Raw genomic sequence first — 24,349 nt, 5'->3', positions numbered from 1 at the left:
TCTTCCATTACCGCAGCTTTGTCTGGGATTGAAGAACAATACACCAGGAGATTGTGATTCAGGTGGGCAGCAAACATGTCCAGAAAGTCACAAGTCTCTTCGCCATTAGAAGAAGCACAGACCATTCTGAACCAACTGTCGTCCCTCGACAGCTCAGATGGTCTGCAATGACATTTCTCTTCCCGGGGATAAACCTCGCCGAAAGAGAGATCGCCTGGGACTGTGACCACTTGAGGATCTCTACTGCCAGATGCATAGCTGGAGAGAGCCTGCGCCTCCTTGCTTGGAGATTCAGGTCACTACCGTGGAGTTGACGCTCATCAACACCACGGAGTGACCTGTCAGAGTATTTGCAAAGTGGAGTAATGCTAGTTGTGGCACTTTTCATATCTGGAAAGTTCAAGTGGAAGCTCTTTTCTTCTGACCATAGGCCCAAGATCTTTCTTTTCCCCAGATGAGCACTCCACTGTGTAATGAAATAGAAAGAGTAGACCAGGAGGAAGATCTAGGAATTATTATTAGCAAAGGTTTAAAGTTCACCATACAGAGCACAAGTTGAAAAGAAAGCACAGAAACTAATAGGTTCTATAAAGAGACAATTTGAATACAGAAGACACTGTACTACAGCTGTACATATCATTAGTAAGACCACACCTAGAATACAGAGTCCAATTCTGGGTTCCAAATATCCAGACGGATAAAGTTAGACTGGAAGCAGTACGAGCTAGGGCTGCAAAAATAGTTCCAACATTAAGACAATTTGGATATAGACAGAGAATGGATTGTCTGATATTATCTTATCAACAAAATTGACAACTAAGGGGACAGCTAATAGAGACATTCAAAATTCTAAAATTCTACAACTTCTTCACGCTTAGTACAAATCAGTCCAGAGGTTATGGATATAAACTGGAATTGAAAAGATACAACACCACTGAATGAGGTTATTTCTATACAAATAAAATAACAAATATATGGAACAGACTTTCAGCAGATCTAGTGAACAGTAACATGGTAAATGAACTTAAGAATAAGTTAAGACACAATCATAGAAACTCTCTAAGGATTTAAGCTAATTCACTCTACCCAGGAGCAAAGGAAATCTCCACGGATGGGCTATAAAGCCTTCGAGACATCAAAAATCCTTGTAAACCACAAACTCTCTCTCTCAACCTTTAGACATGGCATCGTCTTTAGCCAAGGGTCGTAAGACTGAGATCGTCTTAGACATGATCTACAGAGCATCACGTCTATTGTTAGTGACCTGCTTACTAGGGTCAGATCCCTGAAGATCCAGCTGGCAGTGCAAGAGAACATTGGGTCGTTACCATCATGTCATGTTTCCACAGGGGGTCACAACCCTGGCCCCATGGTTACCGAAGTAACCAGGGATCTGAACCAAGGTGCACAGCTGCGACCCTGGGTCACAGCATTTGCTACACTAGGAGGAAATACAGAGCTAACACAAGTCAACTTGACCACCCAGGTAAGCAGGGAACCAAAATTCACCGGCTCTATGCATTCTTTGAACTACGGGGATGTCATATATCGTCACACTTGGCTACCATCATAGTCTGGAGCCTGAGCCCTGATCTCACACACCATATCAAGGGGTGGAAATGAGGGGCTGTAACATCCGCCCCTCTTGGCTACCAAGCTAGTCTGGTACTTGAGCCAAGGTCCTAAGGTCAGAGCCCCTGCCCTGTACATCTCCCCCCGGCTAACCAAGGAGCCATAATACCAGTCCCACTTCGCTACCAGGATAACCACAGTTCAGCCCCTATCTCATGGACCCAGGAGACAGAAACAAAGGGTGTGACTCCCTACCCACTGGGTCAGGAGCCACTCTGGTGCCACCAATCCCTCCAAAGAGAGGTGGTGTCAAATGGAGCCCTTACCTTCAACTTCAGTTTACAAGACTTCAACTTCTTAATCTAGGAAGAAATGAACAGTCGGAAGCCGAAGAGGATGATGAGAAAGAAGAATCGGAGGAGGATGAAGAACATACTGTGGAAAAATACAAATTATTTGAAGATTATTACTTATGTTTAATTTTTATTGTTTAGGGTTATATTTGTATTTTCTATCCTGCATAATTTGTTTATCTTCAGTCCTTCACTCAAAATTTTTCTTTTTATTACAGAGTGATGGTGCCCTGCACCCAGCGAGGAACATATGGTCAAATTTAGCTTGTCATGCTTGGAAATTGGACACTAGCCAGCTTTCTTGGTGTTGGTCATATAGTGTCCTTTTTCTTGCCCAAGGTCCCTAGAAAAAGCAAAGACAGAAGGATTTGTTTACCCAGGATACTGCATATACACTAATTGCACCTATCAGTGAAAAAGATAGTATTTGAAGGCATGTGTAACGAAAGACAGTAACCTATGTGTCTCTGATACTGTAGTTATCTTGTACGATTGCCTTCTATTTAGTGTGGTGTGCGGTAGGCTAGAGCATGGCAAAAGATCCTCGAGGGCAAAAGATCCTCGAGGGCAAAAAGTCATTGTTTGCCGTTAGCCTATTAATGGCGGGACTTAGCTTGTACCATGGTGCAAATTAGCGGAGAAAGGAAACGACGGTGCTCATCAACTGAAGATGACACCATGGAGCCATCAATTAAACAGAAGCAAGATGTTGAAACATCAGCCATAAAAGAAGGACAGAGAGAATAAACAAAAAGTTCAGGATAAAGAAGCCTACAGAGGAGGCAAATAATTCGTCGGACGAGTTCTTGCTGAAATTACCATTATCTGTTTTCAAGTCAACAGATGCTTGTTGTTCTTTGGCCTGCAGCCCAGTTAAAAGCAGCATTCAGAATCATCCGCATTGTTTATTCTATTATAAGATAACCGGTTGTATCTGCAATTTAATACTGTCCAGTAGCTTGCATGTTTATAAACTGCAGGTTTTCATCTTTCAATTATTCCTGGTGTTGAGTGCAGTATATCATTAGTAAGGGAGTACCCAACGTGTGGGTGGATAGTTTTTTTTTTTTTTTTTCATTTTTAGGCTAGTTATTACTGGACAAATTTCATTCAATATTGAAGACCTGGATTTTGTCACAACTGTATCGATTTTTTTTTACCTTTCTCAAAATAAATATTTTTCTTATTTTTGAAAGCAGCATTTCTTTCCACTACACCATTGTGTCCCCTACTCAGCCCCAAATTATATTTCTAGTATTATTTGCTTCCTTTATAAAATCTAACCTGAGATTCAAGCTATTTATTAATTCTGCTGATTTTCAAAGAGCTAAATCAACGATCATACTACCTGTTTAATCAGCAAGCTTAAGGCAAGATAAGATAATAGGGAAGTAAGGTTCTAGCTGGGTCCCCTTGCCCAGTATAAAATCAAGGGGTGGTGCCCAGTGTCCACTTCATCCTTGATTGTTTACCTTTTACCCAGATTTCTAGGTTTTTTACCGTCTCTTTTTGTGTACTGAAACGTTGGAGTGTGGTCAGCATTCGGACATTAGGCAGTCTGCGTGCTACATCTGGTCACAGTCTGCAAACCACTACAACGCACGTTTCTTCCTCTTTCCAACCCTCTCCTGAGGCTCTTCAAGAAGAGGAATCAAAGTCTGAGAAACCCAGACAGCAATGCTTTGAAAAGGGAAGAACCACAAAACTGGGAAACACTGTCATAGGGAGGAAAGTCATACTTAAAGGGAAGCTTTAGTCCCAGAATCCCATGGCATAAAAGTCAGAGTGAAGCACAGGGAACACGTCCTTTTGGTCCTGGGGACCCAAGGAAGGGGAACAACTGCAGACATCACTGGTAACACTGACACTGGGCCCACACTGATTACGCCCTTCATCACTGGCGTCACCATGGAGACACTGTCACTGAGAAGCCTACCTGAAAGACTTAAGGAGGCATTAACCTTCCTTAGGTCACACTCATCGTCAGCAGTAAAAGAAATGGAGAAGAGCCTCTAACCTCGAGGGAGTGCAGCAAACACGGGAGAAACCCCACACACCACCAGAACCAAAAACACTGGCGATATAAGTTTGGGGGCTCTTTGCTCCAGCTACATACTCTCCGGGGAATAAGGCTAGGAAGCAAGCGCAAGAGTGGTGATAGCAGATACACTCAATGAGTGGAATAAAGAAGCAAAGCTCTCTCATAGGCCTGACATCGCATAAAGATCAATGGTTTGTATTCATGTAGGAACAAATTCTGTTATGGAATTTCTAGATGCACTTAATGTCCAAAAATCTGTCATATGCCATTAGAAAAAGCTTGTACCAAATTACCCAATTTCTTGGGTTATCTTACGATAAATACATAAAGGTTTCCAAACTAAGTTTACTGTAAAGGGACATATACAAAGTTCTTTAAGCATTATTTTGATTTTCATAAAAATGCATTGAATGAGTGATAATGTACTTTACTTTGCTTTTAAGACCTTTTAAGGTAGACATATTTTAGTTTTTCCACAATTATCAATAAACTAAAATGGAAAATTTGAAAATAACATTTCAAATGTACCAAAAGTTTTAAAAAATGTAAAAGTAAATTGCATTTTTCCTAGCCAGACAAACCTGAATCTTTTAATTAGGGAAATTACTTTGGCACGAGCTAGAATTGGTCATTGAAATGGATAATGAGTAGTTACGCGGCTGGAGAGGGTCCTCCCTCAGAGTTCCCAGCCCAAAAGCAAACCCTGAAAAGGAAACCGATGTCAAGCTATGCACTCTTGACCCTTGTGGCCGTACTCCCAGGGGACTGATCAAAGGGCGGCAACAACATACACTTCTTGAGGAGACAGCAGTGGCAGCCGCCTTCTCCAGTGTATTCCCATACTTAATCTCCTTCACGGCATATATCTGCCACTGCACTGGAGGCCTTGATAAACACTCAGCATAAGGGGATGCCCCTGACACGAAGTAGAAAGGGAGAGCGGATCTACAGCCGTCTTAGCCATGAAGCAGTTCCAGCATCTGCCCTCCACCCAATAAGCACAAATTTCCTATTTCCATTCCATCACAACCAAACGCTACGGTAAAGAACCCATGGTTAGAAGAGCACTGTCAGTACATCTTTACAGCACAGCAGTCGAAACAAAAGTGAATAGAGACCAGGTTGAGAAGGGAGCAGGAGCTGTGTACTGCACCCACTCCAGCCAGATAGCTGCTTGTTATCCATTTCAACAATCGATTTGAGCTCACACCGAAGTAATCTCCCTAATCAAAGGACGAAGATTTGTATGTCACGTAAGATAACCTAATTATTTAACATCATCATCTCTTACTTGTGAACCTGATATGTGGTTGATGACGAACTATTTTACATCCGGAGCGTGCAAGATGAGAATAGACAAGATACAGATCCAGATGGTACTCATCAAGAAGCATAACACTCTGAGCAGCCTGCATACTTAACGGCATTTCTCCATGCATAACTTCTAACTCACCCTGAAAAATAAGAAGCCAAAATTTGTGACTTATCCAATTTTTATTTATATGACTTATTCTAGTCAAGAACAAAGAACCAAGCTACTTCTTTATTATTCTAGATAAAAACTAAACAATTTACACAGATGTGATAAGAACAAGAATATTACTGAACAGTCAGCCCTCGACATTCACAATGGGTTAGGTAACAGAGTCAAGCACAAAAAGCGAGTAACCCCAAATACTTGCTGCCCTTGGGTGGGTCAACTCAAAATCTACCATGTCACAGCCCATTGCCTACATGCAGTCGACTAACACACTAAGATACTCAATGTATAACTAAATATTGGTTTTACTTGGTTCCTATCCCAGTACAGTATAAGTATTGTCAGTGTATGAACACACTTCAGTAACTAAATGTACACACATGCATTGTACATGAATATGTAGAGTACACGTTAAATGGTAATACTACGATACACATAAAACGAAACATCCCAAAAAGTATAAGTAAATAATGTAACAACAAAATATTGTTGTTCCTACTTAATAAACGGATTTTGAGCGAAGTGAAAAATCTATTTTTGGATGAGATAGCCAAGTCGTCCTAATGGAAGGTTCCTTTAAGTAACTTCCTAGGGTATATTTGACTACAGTGATATTCCCAGAGAATTTACCTTAAGGTCCAGAATTCTAACTCCTGGCGCGAATATCCTTAAAGTTTCCCTTTAAGGATATCTCATAATATCAGAGGACATATTCTTGACACGCCACATAGCAATCTTCACCCCGAATAGCGTTTACGCTTCGAGGGGGAAAGTGGCAAAAAACGAGGGAGAGCCGTTATTAAGGTACCCTTCCTCCGTTACTATTTGAGTATCTAGATGGCGCCATCGTTGCTGCCATAGTTATTCCTTGTAGCGTTGAGGAAGGTGCTACAGAAGCAACCCACTTCTTCCAAGACGACTCGTATTGTCTTCTGGTAGATTTAGACTTGTATTCTTCTCAGAAGTCTATACTGTCTTTCGAGATACCAAACCTTTTCTTAACTGCTAAGGAGAGAAAATCATGAGATGAAGGTTTTGGGTTTTCTGTCGACTTCTGTACTTGTTGAGTCAGAACTGGGTCTGGCAGAGGGATCAGCCTCAGCTGCAATTCTAATACTAGAGGAAACCAATTGCTCGCCGGCCACTTGGGAGCCACTAGAGCTGCTGTTCCCTGAAAGGATCTCAGCTTGTTGAGGACCTTCAATAAAAGGTTGGTTGGAGGGAACAGGTAAATCCTGGTCCATCTGTTCCAGTCGAGGGACATGGCGTCCACCGCTTCCGCTAGAGCGTCCTCGTATGGGGCCACATAACGAGGTAGCTTCTTGTTATCGCTCGTCACGAAGAGGTCGATCTGCAGTTCTGGGACTTGACGTAAGATGAAGGAGAATGATCCTGCATCTAGGGACCATTCTGACTCTATCGGCGTAAGCCTGGATAGAGCGTCCTCCGTCACATTGTGGAACCCTTGAAGGTGAACTGCTGATAAGTGCCATCTCTTCTTTTCCGCCAAGCGGAAGATGGCCAACATCACAGGGTTGATTTGGGGTGATCTCGAACCTTGACGATTCAAACATCTCATTATCACCTCGCTGTCCAGAATCAGTCTTATGTGGACTGAATGGCGAGGGGACAATTTCTTCAGCATGAGAAAGACTGCCATAGCCTCCAAAATGTTGATGTGGAAGGTCTTGAATAGAGAGGACCAAGTCCTTTGGACTTTCCGTTGGTGAGAGTGACCTCCCCATCCTTCCTTTGATGCATCCACTGAAGATGGAGGTGGTTGCAGAGGCACCAACTTCTTCAGGTTCTTGGCCTTCGACCATGGCTTGAGAAGTGATCGTAGTCGAGTAGGTATTGGTCTTCTTAGATCTCTTCGAGCGTTTGATGCGTATCTTCTCCAGACTCATGATGCATCCTTTAACTGTGCTCTTAGCACCGGGTCTGTCACTGATGCAAACTGAAGGGAGCCCAGCACTCTCTCCTGTTGGCGTCTTGATATCATGTCGGATTTCAGAAGTCTCTTGACAGATCCCGCTATCTCTCTCCTCTTCTTTGATGGAATGGAGAGGCGATGTAACTATAAGTTCCAATGTATTCTAAGCCATTGAAACTCCTGAGCTGGAGATAGTCGAGACTTTTTGACGATCTTGAATCCCAGATGTTCCAGGAACTGGATCACCTTCTTGGATGCTTGCATGCATTACGTCTCGGATGCTGCCCGCACCAGCCAATCGTCCAGGTAGGCTATCACCTGGACACCTTCTAGGCGTAGTTTTTGAACGACTGCATCTGCAAGCTTTGTAAAGATCCCTGGGGCTATGTTTATTCCGAAGGGCATGGCTCTGAAGACGTACTTCTTCTGTAGCCTGAATCCTAGGTAGGAGGAAAGTTGGCGATTGATTGGAATGTGCCAATAGGCATCTGCCATGTCTATGGAGACTGTGTACGCCTGTTTTGGCAGCAGGGTCCTTATGTGTTGAAGGGTCAGCATCATGAACTTGTAGTTTACTGTGAACTTGTTGAGTGGCGACAAGTCCAGAATGACTCTGAGTTTGTCTGAGCCCTTCTTGGGAACATAAAACAGCCTTCCTTGGAATTTGATGGACCTTGCCCTACTTATTACCCGTTTGCTTAGAGTTCTCGGGTATATTCTTCCAGAACGGGGGTGGAGTGTTGGAAGAATTGAGGAAATGATGGTGGAGCTGTCTTCCAGCTCCAGCCTAGTCCGTTCTTGATCAGGCTGTGGGCCCAGGGATCGAAGGTCCAGCGATCCCGAAATAGTTGGAGTCTTCCTCCTACCGGAAGCATCTCATTGCTTCGGTTGTCCAGAGGACTTGCCTCCTTGACCGCCCCCCCCCCTACCTCCTCTTCCTCTTGGGGGGCGTCTAGAGGAACCTCTATATGACCCTCTACCTTTAGGGCAAAAGGTAGTGGTCTGCCTCTCATAGGCAGGAGTAAAGGCTTGTGACTGGGTCACCACCTGCTGGGGTACCATCTGGTAGGTGGGTTGGGGTTGTGCCACCATCTGGGGCACCGCGGTTATGGGAAGTTGTTGTTGTTGTTGTCTGGCGGGGCGAGAGGGCAACCTTGGCCTCTTTGTCTTCCTTTTTGGTTGGGGACCCTCATCTGGGAAGACTTCCTTTTAGACGACATACCCCACTTTTGGAGAAGATTCCTGTTCTCTGTGGCAGCCTTGTCGACTATTTCCTTGACCACTTCGCTTGGGAAGAGGTCCTTTCCCCAGATATTGGAAGATATCAGCTTCCTGGGTTCGTGCTTCACCACAGCCAAAGCAAACACGAACTCCCTACAAGCCCTTCTGGCCATAACGAAGCCATACAGGTCCTTGACTAGTGTTGCCAAGTGTCTTGGCCACGACCATAAACATATCTGGAGTTCTATGGTCGCTTGCCATTGCCTCCAAGGTGGTCTGGAGAGATAGAGATGCGGCAAGCCTTTCTTTTTTCTCTTGTTCTCTGCGCAAGAGAAAATCAGACAACTTAGGGAGGTTTTCACTGAACTGGCGTCCAGCAATATAAGCCTCCAACTTCCCGACTGAGAAGGTAAAGTGTATTTCCTTCCAGCCCTTATGGTCTGTAGGCAGAGCTTGGGATAAGGGTCTACACTCCTCAAGTGTAGGACAAGGTTTCCCTGCTTCTACTGCCTTCATCACTGCCTTGAACCCTTTTTCCATAAAGGGAAAGGCCAGTGTAGCTGGAGTAAGAAAGGAAGGATGTTTCTTACTCTGGGCTGGCACCTTAGAGTTAGTGAAGCCCCTGTCCTTCAAACTGCTAGCCATTACAGCCTGAGCTTTTCCATGGTCAAGAACTATGACCTCTTAAGGCTGTCTCCTCTTTAGACACAGGTTCTGCCTTCAGACGGACGAAGCAGTCTGGATAAGACTCAAAGCTGGGCCAAAAGTCGACATCTTCGATGAGGACGGATCCCAGCTTTTCTGAAATGAATATCTTCCCGTTTGTGATTGGCATGTACTCTGCAGGCCTCCACTGCTTTACGTCAGAACATGAAGGAAGGTCCTTCACGTTGAGTCTTGTGAGACCCACGGGATGCTGCAAGCCGATGTATCTCCTTCCTTAATGCAGCTACCCTTTCTTCACTCTGCTTCTGAAACCTCTCCATCATTAACATGAGAGTAGACAGAGTCTTCCCCATATCATCAGATGGAGGAGCAGAGGACGTAGAGGGCACTGGTTCTGGGGCTGGAACCGACGAAAAGTTAACCGATTCGACTTCATCCTCTTCGGTTTCAGGAGCCAAGGTAGACTCCTCTTCTTGATCTTCCGCAAGAAGGTCCTTCTCAGTGTCTTCTGACACTTCTGACATCCTCTCGTCTATATGGATGTCCTTCGTTGCATCCGAGACATCCGTATCTACGGAAATCTGGACGCAAGGGATCTCATGGTCTTGGCCAAAATGCATATGGCCACCTTAGTAAAAGACCTTTATGCCTTTATGGAGGCTAGGAGAGCCTGTAGAGAGTTTGTGTTCGCTGCCGCAACAGTCAAACACGAAACAAGGAAGCTGATATCTTCCAACATCTGGAGTAGAGACCTCTTTCCAAACGAGGTAGTTAGAAATGTGATTAAGAAGGCCACCACGGTGAACATAGGACTTCTCCAAAAGTGGGGCATCCTTTCAAAGATTAAGTCTTCCACAGTTGTGGGTCCCAAACCTAAAAGGAATACAGAAAAGTCTAGAAATGTTCCTCGGGCTGCTCAACAACATCCTACAGTTGCAATGACTGCGGTGCCACAGGCAAGCGATCGAATATGTAAACTTTCTGATCAAGCGAAGCAAAGAGATGCTTTTGGTAGGAGGGAGGTTCCTTCAGGATCGCTGGACCTTCGATCCTTGGGTCCAAGGCCTAATCAAGATGGGACTAGGATGGGAAGTAGACAAGCCTCCACCATCATTTCCTCAACTCTTCCTACACTCCAAAACCCTCCTGGAAGAGTACACCTTAGAGCTCTAGAACATATAGGTGGTAAGGACAGTATAGACCATCGAATTCCAGGGAAGGCTGTTTGGTGTTCACGAGAAGGACTCAAGAAAACTCAGTCATTCTGGACTTGTCGCCACTCAACAAGTTCAAATAAAACAGCTAGTTCAGAATATTAATCCTTCTGAACATAAGGACCTTATTTCAAAAAGGGGTGTTCGCGGTCTTGTCTGACCTGAAAGATGTCTATTGGCAACTTCCAATCAGTCACCCCCTCCCCTCCTACCTAGGATTCAAGTTACAGAGGATAACGTATGTCCTAGGAAAGATACTTGTCAGACTAAACACAGTCCTAAGCATCTTCACGGGATTGGCGGACACAGTCGCGCAAAAACCAAGCCTAGAAATGGTTCAGGCAACAATGTACCTGGACGAAAGGCTGAGGTGGGCAGCAGCCGAAGTGGCTAGTCTATGAGCATCCAAGTAAGTGATCTGGTTCCCGGAACACCGGGGATGCAAGATAAGCTTCAAGAAGTCTCGATTCTCTCCAGCTCAAAGGCTTCAATAGTTAAAAAACCATTGAAACCTGTGGTCACACCAACTCTCCTTTCCCTTGGGAATGTAAAAGGAGATCGCAGGGTCGGTCAAGGGACTATGGTAATCATTCAGGATTCCAAGACGCTAACAGGGAGGAGTTCAGAACTCTCTCCAGTTCGCAATAGTGACAGACCCAGTGCTAAGAGCACAGCTGAAAGATGCGTTAAGAGTCTGGAGAAGATACACATCAAACGCTCGAAGAGATTTAAAAGGACCGATATCGGTCTTTCCTTAATCGCTTCCCTAACAATGGTCAAAGGCCAAAAGCCTATTGAAGACCATGCCCTTGCAACTACCCCGACTACTGAAGATCATCCGCATGGATGCCTAGTCGGAAGACTGGGGTACTGTATTCACTCCCATCAGAGGAAAGTCCAAGGGATTCGGTCATTTCTATCTAAGGCCATGTTGGTCCTGTCATGGGTGGAGAAACTTTCTCCACGCAGATCAGATCTCCTCAGGCTGATCTGGGACATCGAAGCGATAATGAGACGTCAGAACCAAGAAGGCTAGAGAACGTCTCATACAGTCTAGGTGACGTTAACCGTCCCTTACCTAAAGGGATGGCACCTATCAGCAGTTCATGTACAATCAATCCGCAATGTGACAGCGGATGTTCTACTCGGGCTCAAGCCGATAGAGTTAGAATGGTCCACAGATGCAGACCTATTCTCTCCCAGATGGGAACAAGTCCCCGAGCTGCAGATCGACCTCTTCGTCACGAGCGTCATCAAAAAACTACCTCGATATGTAGCTCCATACGAGGATCCTCTAGTGGAGATAACAGACATCATGTCTCTAGTATAGAAGGGACGGACTCAGGAATTCCTGTTCATCCCATCCAATCTCCTGCTGAAGGTCCTCAACATGCTGAGATCATTCTAGGGAGGAGTGGCTCTGTGGGCTCCCAAGTAGCCCAAGAGCAATCTGTTCCCTTTAGTGAAGGAACTGAAGCTGAGGCTGGTCCTAGTTCTGAACCCACAACTATCTCAGAAGGTTCAGAAGTTAATTGCCTTTGATTTATCACAGAGAGCCCAAAACCCTTCATTTCATGATTTTCTTGCCTAGCGGTTAGGAAAAGATTTGGGATCTCAGAAGGAAATATAGAATTCTTAGAAGAATACAAGTCTAAGTCAACCAGAAGACAATATGAGTCTTCTTGGAAAAAGTGGGTTGCTTTTGTAAAAGTAAAAGGACTGAAAGAAATTTCAATGAACTTCTGTCTGTCCTTCTTTGTCCACCTTCATAATCAAGGTCTGGCAGCCAACACGATAACTACGTGCAAGTCAGCCTTGACTAGACCTCTTCTATATGCCTTTCAAGTGGATCTGGCAAATGAAATCTTTAATAAGATTCCGAAGGCATGTGCAAGGCTTAGGCCTGCAGCACTGCCAAAGCCCATCTCATGGTCTTTGGACAAGGTCCTGCATTATGCCTCATCTGTGAACAATGAAGATTGTTCCCTCAAGGATCTAACCCAATAGGTTATTTTTCTGTTTGCTATAGCCTCTGGGGCAAGAGTTAGTGAAATAGTGGCCCTATCTAGAGATGAGGGCCACATTCAGTTCACAGAAGTGGGAGAACTGAATCTCTTTCCTGATCCTACCTTTCTCGCTAAGAACGAGCTACCCACTAAGAGGTGGGGTCCCTGGAGAATCTGCCCTCTGAAGGAAAATGTCTCTTTATGTCCTGTAGAATGTCTAAAGGTCTATCTTCGTAGAACTTCAGACTTCAGGGGAGGACAGCTTTTTAAAGGAGAAACCTCTGGATCAAACTTATCCCTAAAACAACTGAGGGCGAAGCTCACCTACTTTATTCGCAGAGCAGATCCTGACCACACTCCCGCAGGTCATGATCCGTGAAAAATTGCTTCATCACTGAAGTTTTTTCAGTATATGGACCTTGAGCGTCTTCGCTCATATACTGGATGGAAATCATCCAGGGTGTTCTACAAACACTATGCTAAGCAGGTCCATGAACTGAAGCATTATGTGGTGGCGGCAGGTAGTGTATTAAAACCTGTTGTCTAATTCTGCGATGAACAGTTAATTGATTGGGACTGTCAATTAAAGGGAGAAGGTGTCAGCACTTTTAGTGTGATCCCCTTTTAAATGAGTGTTACCATGGTGACACTAATTCTGTTCAAAATCTCAGGTGTGGAATTATACAGATAGCACTAGTGCCGTGTGTACGTAGTTCACAGTGTTGATAGAATATAACAGGTACAGAAATTATGAAGAGAAATTTTATCATAAACTTTTCTTCAGTCTAAGAGTGGCACTCATCATTTCTTCCCTTTCAAAAGGGAAAAATAATTTCTGTTCCTTTATCATACTACATGCATTTTACTTGTTAATTCACCTAGTCATTTATTAGAAATAAATGTCTATTAGAATGTAATTGTGTCCTAATTCGCGCGACAATTGCATGTTTAAGATGCCAGAGTCCTTTGACTTACTCATGTAAGTATACTTCATATCACTGTATGCTTGCAAACAATGGATATAATGGACACTGATATTGGTTCGGCAATATATACAAACCATGATACTGTTTGTATACTCAGTGTATACTTATGTTTGTTCACATAATACTGTATATGCTAACCTTGAGGCCCCTTTTCTACCGTCTAGAATGACTCTTCCCTGTAGCGGGCAGGAAGCACTAACATCGTTCATGATTAGTGATGATGACGGATAACAGTAACGTCAATTGTCTCAAATGGTCCAAATGACCCTAGAAATATTGTCTCAAGGTTAAGGCACTGATGAAAATCCACAGATACATTAATACTCTCGTATGCTTCCATCAGGACGACATGGCTTGAGCCCAAAAAACGGATTTTTGTGAAGCGAAGAATCTATTTTTGGGTGAGATAGCCATGTCGTCCTGATGGACCCACCCTTCTTTTCTAAAGAAAAGAACTTCACAGTATCCCTCCCGAAGCTACTGTATCTGTAGCACCATGCTCAATGCTACAAGGAATATCCACCATCTTGGATATGGCACTGTTGTGATACTCAATAGTAGTATGGGAGCTAGGGTAACCTTGATACAGCTCCCCTTCTAATTCTGCCACTTTCCCCCTCAAAGCGTAAATGCTATTCGGGGTGCAGATTGCTATGTGGGGTGTCAAGAATACGTCCCGATGTTATGCGATATCCTTGAGAGAAATTTAAGGATATTCACGCCAGGAGTTAGAATTCTGGAGACCTAAAGGTAAATTCTCTGGGAATATCACTGAAGTCAAATATCCCTAGGAAGCTGCTTTAGGAACCTTCCATCAGGAAGACATGGCTATCTCACCCATAAATAGATTTTTCGCTTCGCTCAAAGTTTATTTCATTGTTTCCTTTCCTCATTGGGCTACTTTTTCTTGTTGAAGCCCTTAGGCTTGTAGCATAGGCTTTTCCAATTATGGTTGTAGCTTAGCTAATAATAACAACAACGTTTCTAGTAAGGCGACTCGCACCGTTCAAACTCATCGTACACATAGCCTTTATCTACAGTACATTGCTACTGTAGGGTATGGTATTTTGCATACAGTACTGTACAGTTGTTAATATAACAATATCAATAATACACAATTAATACACTAACGCAATAAAAATTAAAAGAAAAAGTATCAGTACAACACCACAAACCATTTACGTATGAAGTTCTAAGCAAAAAGTCTGAAACATGATGCAACTGATGTGCAGTCGACTGTTTGGCAAGTGGAGTAGCATAATGAACCACACTTTACACTAAAATACACAGGTTTTTTTTTACATTACAACGTGATTCTACAGCAGAAGATGGACAGTGAGAAGAGACGATGCAAGCTAAGGCTGAGTTAGTGAGAGAAGGGGTGTTATGCTGTACGGAGAGTGAAACAACACAAGGCATGCTGGGTGTAAAGGAGTGCAGTCGTTTTGAAATTGTCGGGCAGTGAGAGTACTTAATTACAAACCACAAATACATGATTTTTTTTCTATTTAATAGATTATACGGTTCTCTGTATTACGAATGACCGAATCTGCGAAGGTAGAACCTGGGAATATCGTGGGCTGACTGTACAAAGTTTTCTGTCTTATTCAATAATCAAACTAACTAGTAAAAATTTCAATTGCCAAATGAAAACTTCTTCAAACAGCAGTTTGAACCTCTATTAAAAATCTAATTTTTTTCAGCAGGAGTACAGTACTCTGTATATAATTTTTAAAAACATGGTTCACCAGGATCTAACATCTTTAATTTTTCCCATATCTAGTAAACAATTGCTAAGTGTTATAATAAGGATTATAGTAAATAAAGGTTTGATAAAAAGTTAAAAGCCAAAAATCAAGGTATACATACATGAAGTCTTTCACTCAGCCCAAAGGGTCCTAGCACATAGGTTAATTTTCTGTGGACAGTGAATGCCATTGTTTCATGGTGCCTAGAAAAAGTGGAGGGGGAAATTGGTTTGTGCGCAGGCATCCATACAGACGCACCCATTCTATTTCTCGCCACAAAACAGTGGTAGCCACCGTCCACTGAAAATTGGCCATGTGAACAGTTCAAAATCTTATCTATATTTTCTTGACTTTCGTGAAGTGTTTAACCAACTGAATGACTTGAACATCCGACATGACCCAATTCCTGTTTGTTTACTTTAATACATCATTAATAATAAAATAACATTTCTATGATACCCAATATTTTAGCGAGTAGAAAATGTTGGACAAAGGTCCACACATTTATCATCATACTGTATTGAATGTTTATGTTCATACAAACTATACTGAAATATCTGTATATATGAGTTGGGATTCAACAAAAAATTACAAATTTTTAAAAATTATCAGTATTATTCCTAGCTGTATCAACCTGAGTCCTTTAATAAGTAATGTCTTCAACGGAGATGGAATAGAATTAAATTCGTCAAGAAGGTAGTAAGCATCGGTGAGTAGCCCCGCCCACTTTCCTATCAAAGACTTCACTTTTGATCCTGGGCTCAAGACTGAGCAGGGTAGCTGTAGTGGAAAGTTCAACTTTAAAGGGCATGTTTGTACACCAGTAAACAAACCCTGCAACCCTGTTGTCTAAACCTCAGGAGATAGAAAAGGATCTCCATTGGTGGCGAAACAAGGAGAACCTGTTAGCAGGAACCTGCCTTCAAGCTCCTCCCTATAATTCCTTCTGTTCACAGATGCTTTTCACCAAGGGTGGTGTGCTCACCTAAGGAGGAGAACAAATCCCGGTCCTATGGTCAAGAGAGGACAGGGCCATTCACATCAATTTCTTGGAAAGGAAGCAGCACAACTAGTATTACTCCACTCCACAAAGACCCTGATAGGTCACTCTGTGGTGCTGATGAGCAACAACTCCAAGGCAGTGATCTACATCTCCAAAAAAGCCTCCCTCCTCCTATGCAATCTAGCAGTAGAGATAATAAAGTGGGCACAGTTCCAAGCAATCTCTCTCGGCGAGGTTTATCCCCGGGAAGAATGTCATTGCAGACTATCTGAGCAGTCGAGGGATGACAGTTGATTCACAATGGTCTTTGCTTCCTCTAGTGGTGAAGAGACTTTTGACAAGTTCACCACTCACCTGAATCACAAACTCCAGTCCCAGACTCAGCTGCAGTTATGAAAGATGTATTTCAACACCCTTGGGATGGACTAGACCTTTACGCCTTGCCGCATTCAATCTGACTCGTCAAACACTGAACAGAGTCTGAACATCCCAGGGAATCAGAGTAACGCTAGCAGCTCCAAAGTGGCCAGCAGTGGAAGGGTTTTCAGACCTGCTGAAGCTTCTCACGTAAATTCCAAGAGAACTTCCAGAATGGCCAAACTTGCTGCAACACCCACACATAAGAAAGTTCCATGACACAGTGCATTGCCTGTCTCTTCATGATTGGAGACTATCCAGCATCTCCTCCAAAAAAAAAGGTTTTGAGACCAACTGCGAAACAACTTTTTGGTGTCAAAGGGGGAATACTGCTTCACTCAAGGCCACTACTCCCCTGATTAGACTTTTTGGTGTTCTTGAAGAACAAGAAATCCTTTTCAGTCACTGTGGTGAAAGGTTACCGCTCGGCCTTGAGCCAGGTATTCAAACTGAAAGGGCTTGATCTCTCCTCGGCCTGGGAACTCTCAGCTCTTATTAGGAGTTTTGAGCAGTCTTGCCTTCCTCGAGAAATAAAACAACCTTCCTGAGATGTGACTAAAGTTCTACCAGCCTTCAAACAAGCTCCTTAGACAGGGACCTTTTCTTAAGAGTGTCTTCTTCCTTACTTTAGTGTCAGCCAAGTGAGTAAGCAAGTTACATCTATCTTATGTCACATTCCAGACAGTGGAGAGAACCATCTTCATATTTTCTTCCCGAATTTGTAGAAAACGATATCAGATTATTTTGTTCAGTAAGAGCAGTGCATAAATATCAGATAAGATCACAGTCTCTTAAGACCTAAAATCTGAAATTTCTTTGTGAGCATTGGCCACTCCAAAAAGAAAATATTCAGAAACACTAACTCTTTCTGGTTAAGAGAACAATCATGAGAGCCTATAAATACTCGGGGGAAGCATAATTACGGGGGACCCCTGAAAGAGGTGATTATCCTCAGGGAAGCGTCACCAAGGGCCGCCCTCCAGAACATGATATACAGTAATGCCTCACAACATGAAATTAATTTGTTCTAAAGTGGCTTTCATAAAATTATTTTTTCATGTTGTGAGTCACATTTTCGAAGTAAATCGCCTAATTTGTTCCAAACCCTACAAAACACAACATTAAATCTTATAATAAAGCTACAGTATAACCACAATGAAATACTGTACAGCCAAATACATTTGAACCATTCAATATACCTAAACTAACTGTTAATACCTGTAAATTATGTAGTTATTAGAACAATGTAATAATAAATGGAAAATAATACAATACATACAGTACAATACTGTACATATACAAAATATACAGGACTGGACTATTATAGTTACCCCTAATATAGACAACAGCTACATTTTCTATGATGTAAACTGCTTTACTTAAAAATTTTTTTAATAGGTGCCTATTCTATTTTTGGCCTGGCTGGCAAATCTCTTTTCTTAACACGAAACATTTTTCACAATGCGAATCATAAAAATATTCGCATCTCGTTTTGCAGCATAAAAATTTCGTGAGCAGATTCTTTCGTAAAGAAGGGTATGACTGTACATGGGCTTGCCACAACGCTAGTATTCCGTAAAAACCGCTCTTTACCACAAGTCCTCAAAAAGAGCTTGTACAGACCACTTTTACAGACCATTATCTAAAAGACTGTACACACAGGTCTTTCATACACTTTTTATAGAGGCCATACTGTTACAGGACAACAAATAATCCAACTATAAGCTCTTATGGGACACGTAACTGTTCTTATCTCAGGCATCATTTATTCGCCGCATTATAAGGATATGCAATGGGCAGTAAGATGGATGGTGATCTTGTTTCGACTTGAAGCCTTCTCTTAGAATTCACCTGAATGCAAGAGAAAATGCCTTGAATTAAAGTATTTGATGATATATTTCAACACTTGATTTTTACATCACTTCATGCCTGACAAAGAATATTATTCTCTAGAATCGAACGTACGGCCTTGCCTCTTTATGACCCAGCTATACTGTTCACATACAATTCACCTTGATCTCTTTGCTATTACCTACAGTAATTGTATTTATGAAAGAGACAGTATACCTTTCAACTTCACAGACTTCCTCCCACTTAAGGAAGGCTCCTATATAAATGACTCAGAAGTTTGCTTAACACCTCTTTCAACTCATCCAAGAACAGTTGCATGTATAGAGGCGGAGATTCAAGTATGTCTCCCCTGGTGAGGTTGTTCTCGTCAAGCCACCAGGTTAGATTGTCCTGGACCTTTTGCCCCACTGAAAGAGGATGGAACGGGGAATCCCTCTTGGCTGACCCTTGATCCCTCAGACGATCATAGGTGCTGGTACTTTCATCTTGGACAGGAATGGTTGCATAACCTCCTTGAAACTGCACATGCAATCGTCTGTTGGAAACACTTTCGCTGCTGACGTGCCAATCAGCATGCCCAGGTACTTAACCTCTGCTTGGATTTGATTTTTCGAAGTTAATCACAATCCCCAGATCATAGCAAAATTAGAGAATTCAATCTCGATCCTGGAGCACCTACCTCTCCGAAGAAGTGAGGATCAACCAATCGTCAAGATACATTAGCAAACATATCCCTCATGAGTGGGTAGCCCCAAGCAGCTACCAAAGTGAACAACCGAGTGAATACCTGGGGAGCTTGCTCACAGTCTTAAACAATGAGTCTTGAACTGGTACACCATATAGAAGAGGCAGAAATGAAGATACTTTCCAGAGAACTCATGAACAAGCAATTAAAAGTATGGAAGACAGCACAGATTGTACTGTTTCTATCCTGAACTTCATTTGATGAAAAAACTTCAGTAAAGAGAGATCCATGACCGGTCTGCAGGTCCCAGTTGCCTTCTCCACTAGGAAGAGCATATTGTATATGTTCAGAGACTCATCTCAAACGACTTCGAGTGAGTTATTCTCCAACATCTCTTCCATCTCTCTCCACAAGACCAGTGGAAGTAGCATTGCTGTTGTGGGGGGAGCTAACCCCCAGGAGCTTAACAGCTATGCCAACTTAACTGAAGTCATACTCCTATTAAGTTCAAAGGTTTCTATTAAGTATAAGAACAAATCCCTCTGGCAAAACAATCTGCCAGCACATTTACAGTGTTCAATCTAAAAGAAAAAGTAAAAGATTAAACAAGACAGCAGAGCCGTACATGTGTACTGAATTTGTCTACCTGGTGAGTGGGCGGGGCTTACTCTCCAGCCACTAGTAACAATGACAACCTTGTTAAAGGTTTAATCCTGGATAGGTATCATTACTTGACCACCTTAATTAGGTCTCGATGGGTCGACCTCGACCCAAGGACACAAAAAAGTTCATAAAAAATTCATTTAAGAAGCAATTTACAATCCTTTAATATTAAAAAAACTTCAAAGAATATTCTATTCTTCCAAAATAGTAAATGAAAGCTAAGTCTAAAATAAATAATTATTACAAATAAATTAAAAAAATAAGTATAAAGAAAAAATTACTTTACAAAAAAATTCACATATAATCTAAATATGGATATATGCTAAAACTATTGTAAGCACTTATTTTACGATAATTGAGCACCATTTGCTGAGATCCAAGGGGGGAGGAACCATAAGAGAATGTTTCCTAAAATGAGAAAAAATGTGTATGTTTTTTGGGATAAAAAATCTATCCTCTTTTCAACATTTTTCTGTGGTAGGTAAATGACATAGTTAGTGGCTGAAATTTTTACAGGATGTTGTAATATTATCGTACAACAAAAGTGTGGAAAAGAATTTGCACTTGGATATTATTTAGTGTTATAAAAGTGAGAATTTTTTTAGTTTTTTGTTTTTTTCTTCGGATTTCTAATTTGATTTTTTTCATCAATAAAATCCTTATATCCATTGCTGAGCATGGTATTTATGCATGAAAATATCAGAAATCTTATAAAAAAGAGGAATACATAGAGCTATGCCAGCTTGTGTCGGATGTGCTCTCAAAATGGCCGCCAACCACACCACTTTGGAAGGTCAAATCTGCTAACTGAAATAGAGGAAGATATGTCAATATCAGCGAGTCATTTGCTTATAAAATTGTTCGAGGATTTGCAAAAAAATTATTATGGTAGCTAGAAAGAAGTTTATAGATTATTTTGTAATTAAAAATAATAAAATAATGATCGTAATTGAGTTATCATATAGGTACAAACTTACAAAAACTGGAGCTATTTTATAAAAACATACGGGTAGAAGACATTCACAAACACTTTACAACAATCCTTTTTCATATATGCCTAAACACTACTGCACATTCGATAATTATACAAAAATTTGATATTACACAACTTACCTTAATTAGGTATTGATGGGTCGAGCTCGACCCGAGGGTATCTCAGAAATAGCACAAGGAAAAGAGCTGGGATGAAATGCATCCTCACCCGATTGCTGCGCACACTCAACTGAGGTCTCACAGGTCAATATCACTCACAAACTAATATAGAGGAAAAATTATAGCAGTTTTTTTTTTTAACCTAGGGTCGTGTACGACCCACCACACCTATCCAGGGTAGTCGTTTCAAGCTTTGCTGAAGTTATTTATACTTCTATTAAAGGACAGTGGTTTGTAATAAGGTAGAAACAAATGCCATTTTCAATTAGAATAAAATAAAATGTTATTTTAATCCAAAGGAAACTCAATCACAGCCTTAAGCTACTCCAACTTTCAGGTAATATGGATTTTAAACTCAGGCTAGCAACCTGGTTTTGAAGCAACAATGCCGGAGTGGATTCACACTCAATTTTAGTATGTCTTACAAGGAATTCACACTATATCCTAATAAAATTTTCAAGTTGCTACATATATTTCTTTTAGAATTCTGCAGTGATATCAAGCTGTTAAATACTGCTGATAAAAGTTATTTAACAGACAACAGAAGACTGCATGCAAAAACTGCAAATACAAATTAAACTAAAAGTGTTTGAACATTGTTCATATACATTATCACTTGAAGTACTGTATAACAATCCAAAATAGGCAAAATACCCTGTGGGCTTTGAGCTTACTCTATCAAGAAATCTTGCAAGATTCTTCATCATTTACACTTGATCTAATGAGAAAGGTTTATAAAGTTGTACAGAATTTAGCGAGAAATCTAATTATCTCATTCTTTCTGTGAAGTTATTCTCTATAAGTAACTGAACAAAACTTTATGGAATTCCTATTTTCTCATAAACTGACCAATAAGACTTGTTCAAGGACCTGAAAGAAACAGAAATGACATCAGAGTACAGCTGTACACTATATGAAATCTAAAAATGGCAAACTCCGAGGCTATATTCACAATATGGCTTGCACATCTTACTACACGATAAAAATTATTGAAATGGCATAATTGATACCATAAACTTCCACATACCATCTCTATAAGATAAAGGGCCTCCTCTGGGTACAGACATCGACCAATGTCAGTCTCCACTCCCATATATTCCCAAAAAGTGCCAGTTTGGTGGGTGAGTAGTACCATCTTTGAATTGTCTATCCATGAACCAGTTGCTAGTTGGTCCCTGTAAATATATTTCAGTCCTGTACAATGAATATATCTTCAGACTAGAGCTACTGTACATACAATACAGATGAGTGACTAATATAATCAGAAATTTATAATAAATATTCTTCAAGACAGGCAGAAGTTGTATACAATGCAGATATGAAACTGAAAGAAACAAAATTAATAGTAAAGACATATTACATTCATTTGCAGGCTAAGCTAACTTAATAGCACTCCATCGTTATCGATAATAACTTTGTAATAAAAATATTTCAATGCAATATTCATCATAGTGAGATACATTGACTGAATGATTATTGAAAAGTTTCCTGGCATCATATCATAGGTCACTGATGTTACTACCAAATATATACCAATACTGTATTTAAATTAGTACATGTAACAATTCTACTTAATTTTCGACCTGATAATGTACTTAAACATAACATTTTATATATGTTGAATTTTGTAAAACCGTTTTAGTTTAATTTGTATTATACCACTCTAGCATGATTACCAGAGGCTTAATACAATTTTAAGAGGCATAGTTTAGATTTTCAGAAAGCATTTACTCAAAAAGGAAAGCACATACATATCAAAGAATCAGATATAGTTAGCCACACTAATTTGCTAAATAAAATTTGTATGTGATCATACTGTTTTGTATACTAAAAACTAAGCAACTTTATTCAATAAACAAAAGAAAAGTTTATCTGGGATTTTGTGGACAAGATTGGGTGTTATTGGTAATCAGTATATATTGAGAAAAATACTCTCATACAGGAAAAAAAACTAAATTTTAATTACAATTTGTAGTTTTCCCAGGTATACAAACATGAATCCTCTATATGGGTTACTCCTAGTCTTGTTTTTTACAACCAGACAATAAAAAAAAAAATGATTGTGTCATATTTCATTGCTAAGCAACTACTGCACATGCGGCCAAGGTAGGCTGCTCACAACGCTTGGTTGATTCCTCACATTCTCCTGGCTAAATACTTGCAGGACAGTTTTTAAGGCCGCTCATGAATGGCAGAGGCAAGGGACACTCTCACCAACCACTCAAGTACAATCACACCCTCTTCCTTCAACATCTCAGCTCTCTCACTATCCATACCAGATGCTTTTCTTACTCTCGTTTCAGCTAGTGCTCTCCTCACTTCCTCTCTTGTAATCTCTCTCTCATTCTCATTTCCCATCACTGGCACCTCAACACCTGCAACAGTAATTATATCTGCCTCCCTATTATCCTCCACATTCAGTAAACTTTCAAAATATTCCGCCCACCTTTTCCTTTCCTCCTCTCCTTTTAACAACCTTCCATTTCCATCTTTCACTGTCTCTTCAATTCTTGAACCAGCTTTACTTACTCTCTTCACTTCTTTCCAAAACTTCTTCTTATTCTCTTCATATGAATGACCCAATCCCTGACCCCACCTCAGGTCAGCATCCCTCTTTGCCTCACTTACCTTGCGGTTTACTTCCACTTTTTTCTCTCTATATCTTTCATACTTCTCTACACTATTACTCTGCAGCCATTTTTCAGAAGCCCTCTTTTTCTCTTCTACTTTTACCTTCACTCCTTCATTCCACCATTCACTGCCCTTCCTCATGCTGCCTCCACCAAACTTCTTGCCACATACATCACTTGCAATCCCAACAAAATTTTCTTTTACTAATTTCCACTCCTCTAAATTACCCGTTTCTCTTACTTTCACTTCGTCATATGCAATTTTCAACCTTTCTTGATATTTACTTTTTACCTCAGGTTTTATTAGCTCGTCAACCCTCACTAGTTCCCTTTTACATCTACCTACTCTATTCCCCGACTCTTTTGCTACAACTAATTTTCCTTCCACCAAAAAATGATCAGACATACCGTTAGCCATATCCCTAAACACGTGCACGTCTTTCAATCTTCCAAATATTCTTTTAGTTATCAACACATAATCCATTAACGCCCTTTCTACCACTCTTCCATTTGCCACTCTTACCCATGTATACTTGTTTTCATCTTTCTTTTTGAAAAAGCTAGAACTTATCACCATCTCCTGCTCAACACACATATCTACCAGTCTCTCACCACTCTCATTTTCACCTGGTACGCCATACTTCCCAATGACACCTTCTACCTCTCTAGCACCCACTCTAGCATTTAAGTCACCCATGACAACTACATAATTCCTACCCAGTCTTTCT

The 24,349-nt window shown here is 41.2% G+C and overlaps 1 protein-coding gene across 1 annotated transcript in view; it reads right to left on the bottom strand.

Annotated features, from left to right (window-relative positions):
- LOC137624518 (uncharacterized) overlaps nucleotides 1-24,349 on the bottom strand; it is a 124,800-nt gene that overhangs the window by 38,805 nt on the left and 61,646 nt on the right. Inside the window, exons 4-5 of the mRNA XM_068355383.1 lie at nucleotides 22,019-22,166; nucleotides 5,258-5,420 (exon numbers count right to left, since the gene is read on the bottom strand). Coding sequence (XP_068211484.1) covers nucleotides 5,258-5,420; nucleotides 22,019-22,166 — 311 coding nt within the window. The remainder of the gene's footprint in view (nucleotides 1-5,257; nucleotides 5,421-22,018; nucleotides 22,167-24,349) is intronic.

The sequence above is a fragment of the Palaemon carinicauda genome, chromosome 31, assembly GCF_036898095.1.
Source record: "Palaemon carinicauda isolate YSFRI2023 chromosome 31, ASM3689809v2, whole genome shotgun sequence".
Lineage (NCBI taxonomy): Eukaryota > Metazoa > Arthropoda > Malacostraca > Decapoda > Palaemonidae > Palaemon > Palaemon carinicauda.
This window is presented reverse-complemented; position numbering and strand designations above follow the sequence as displayed.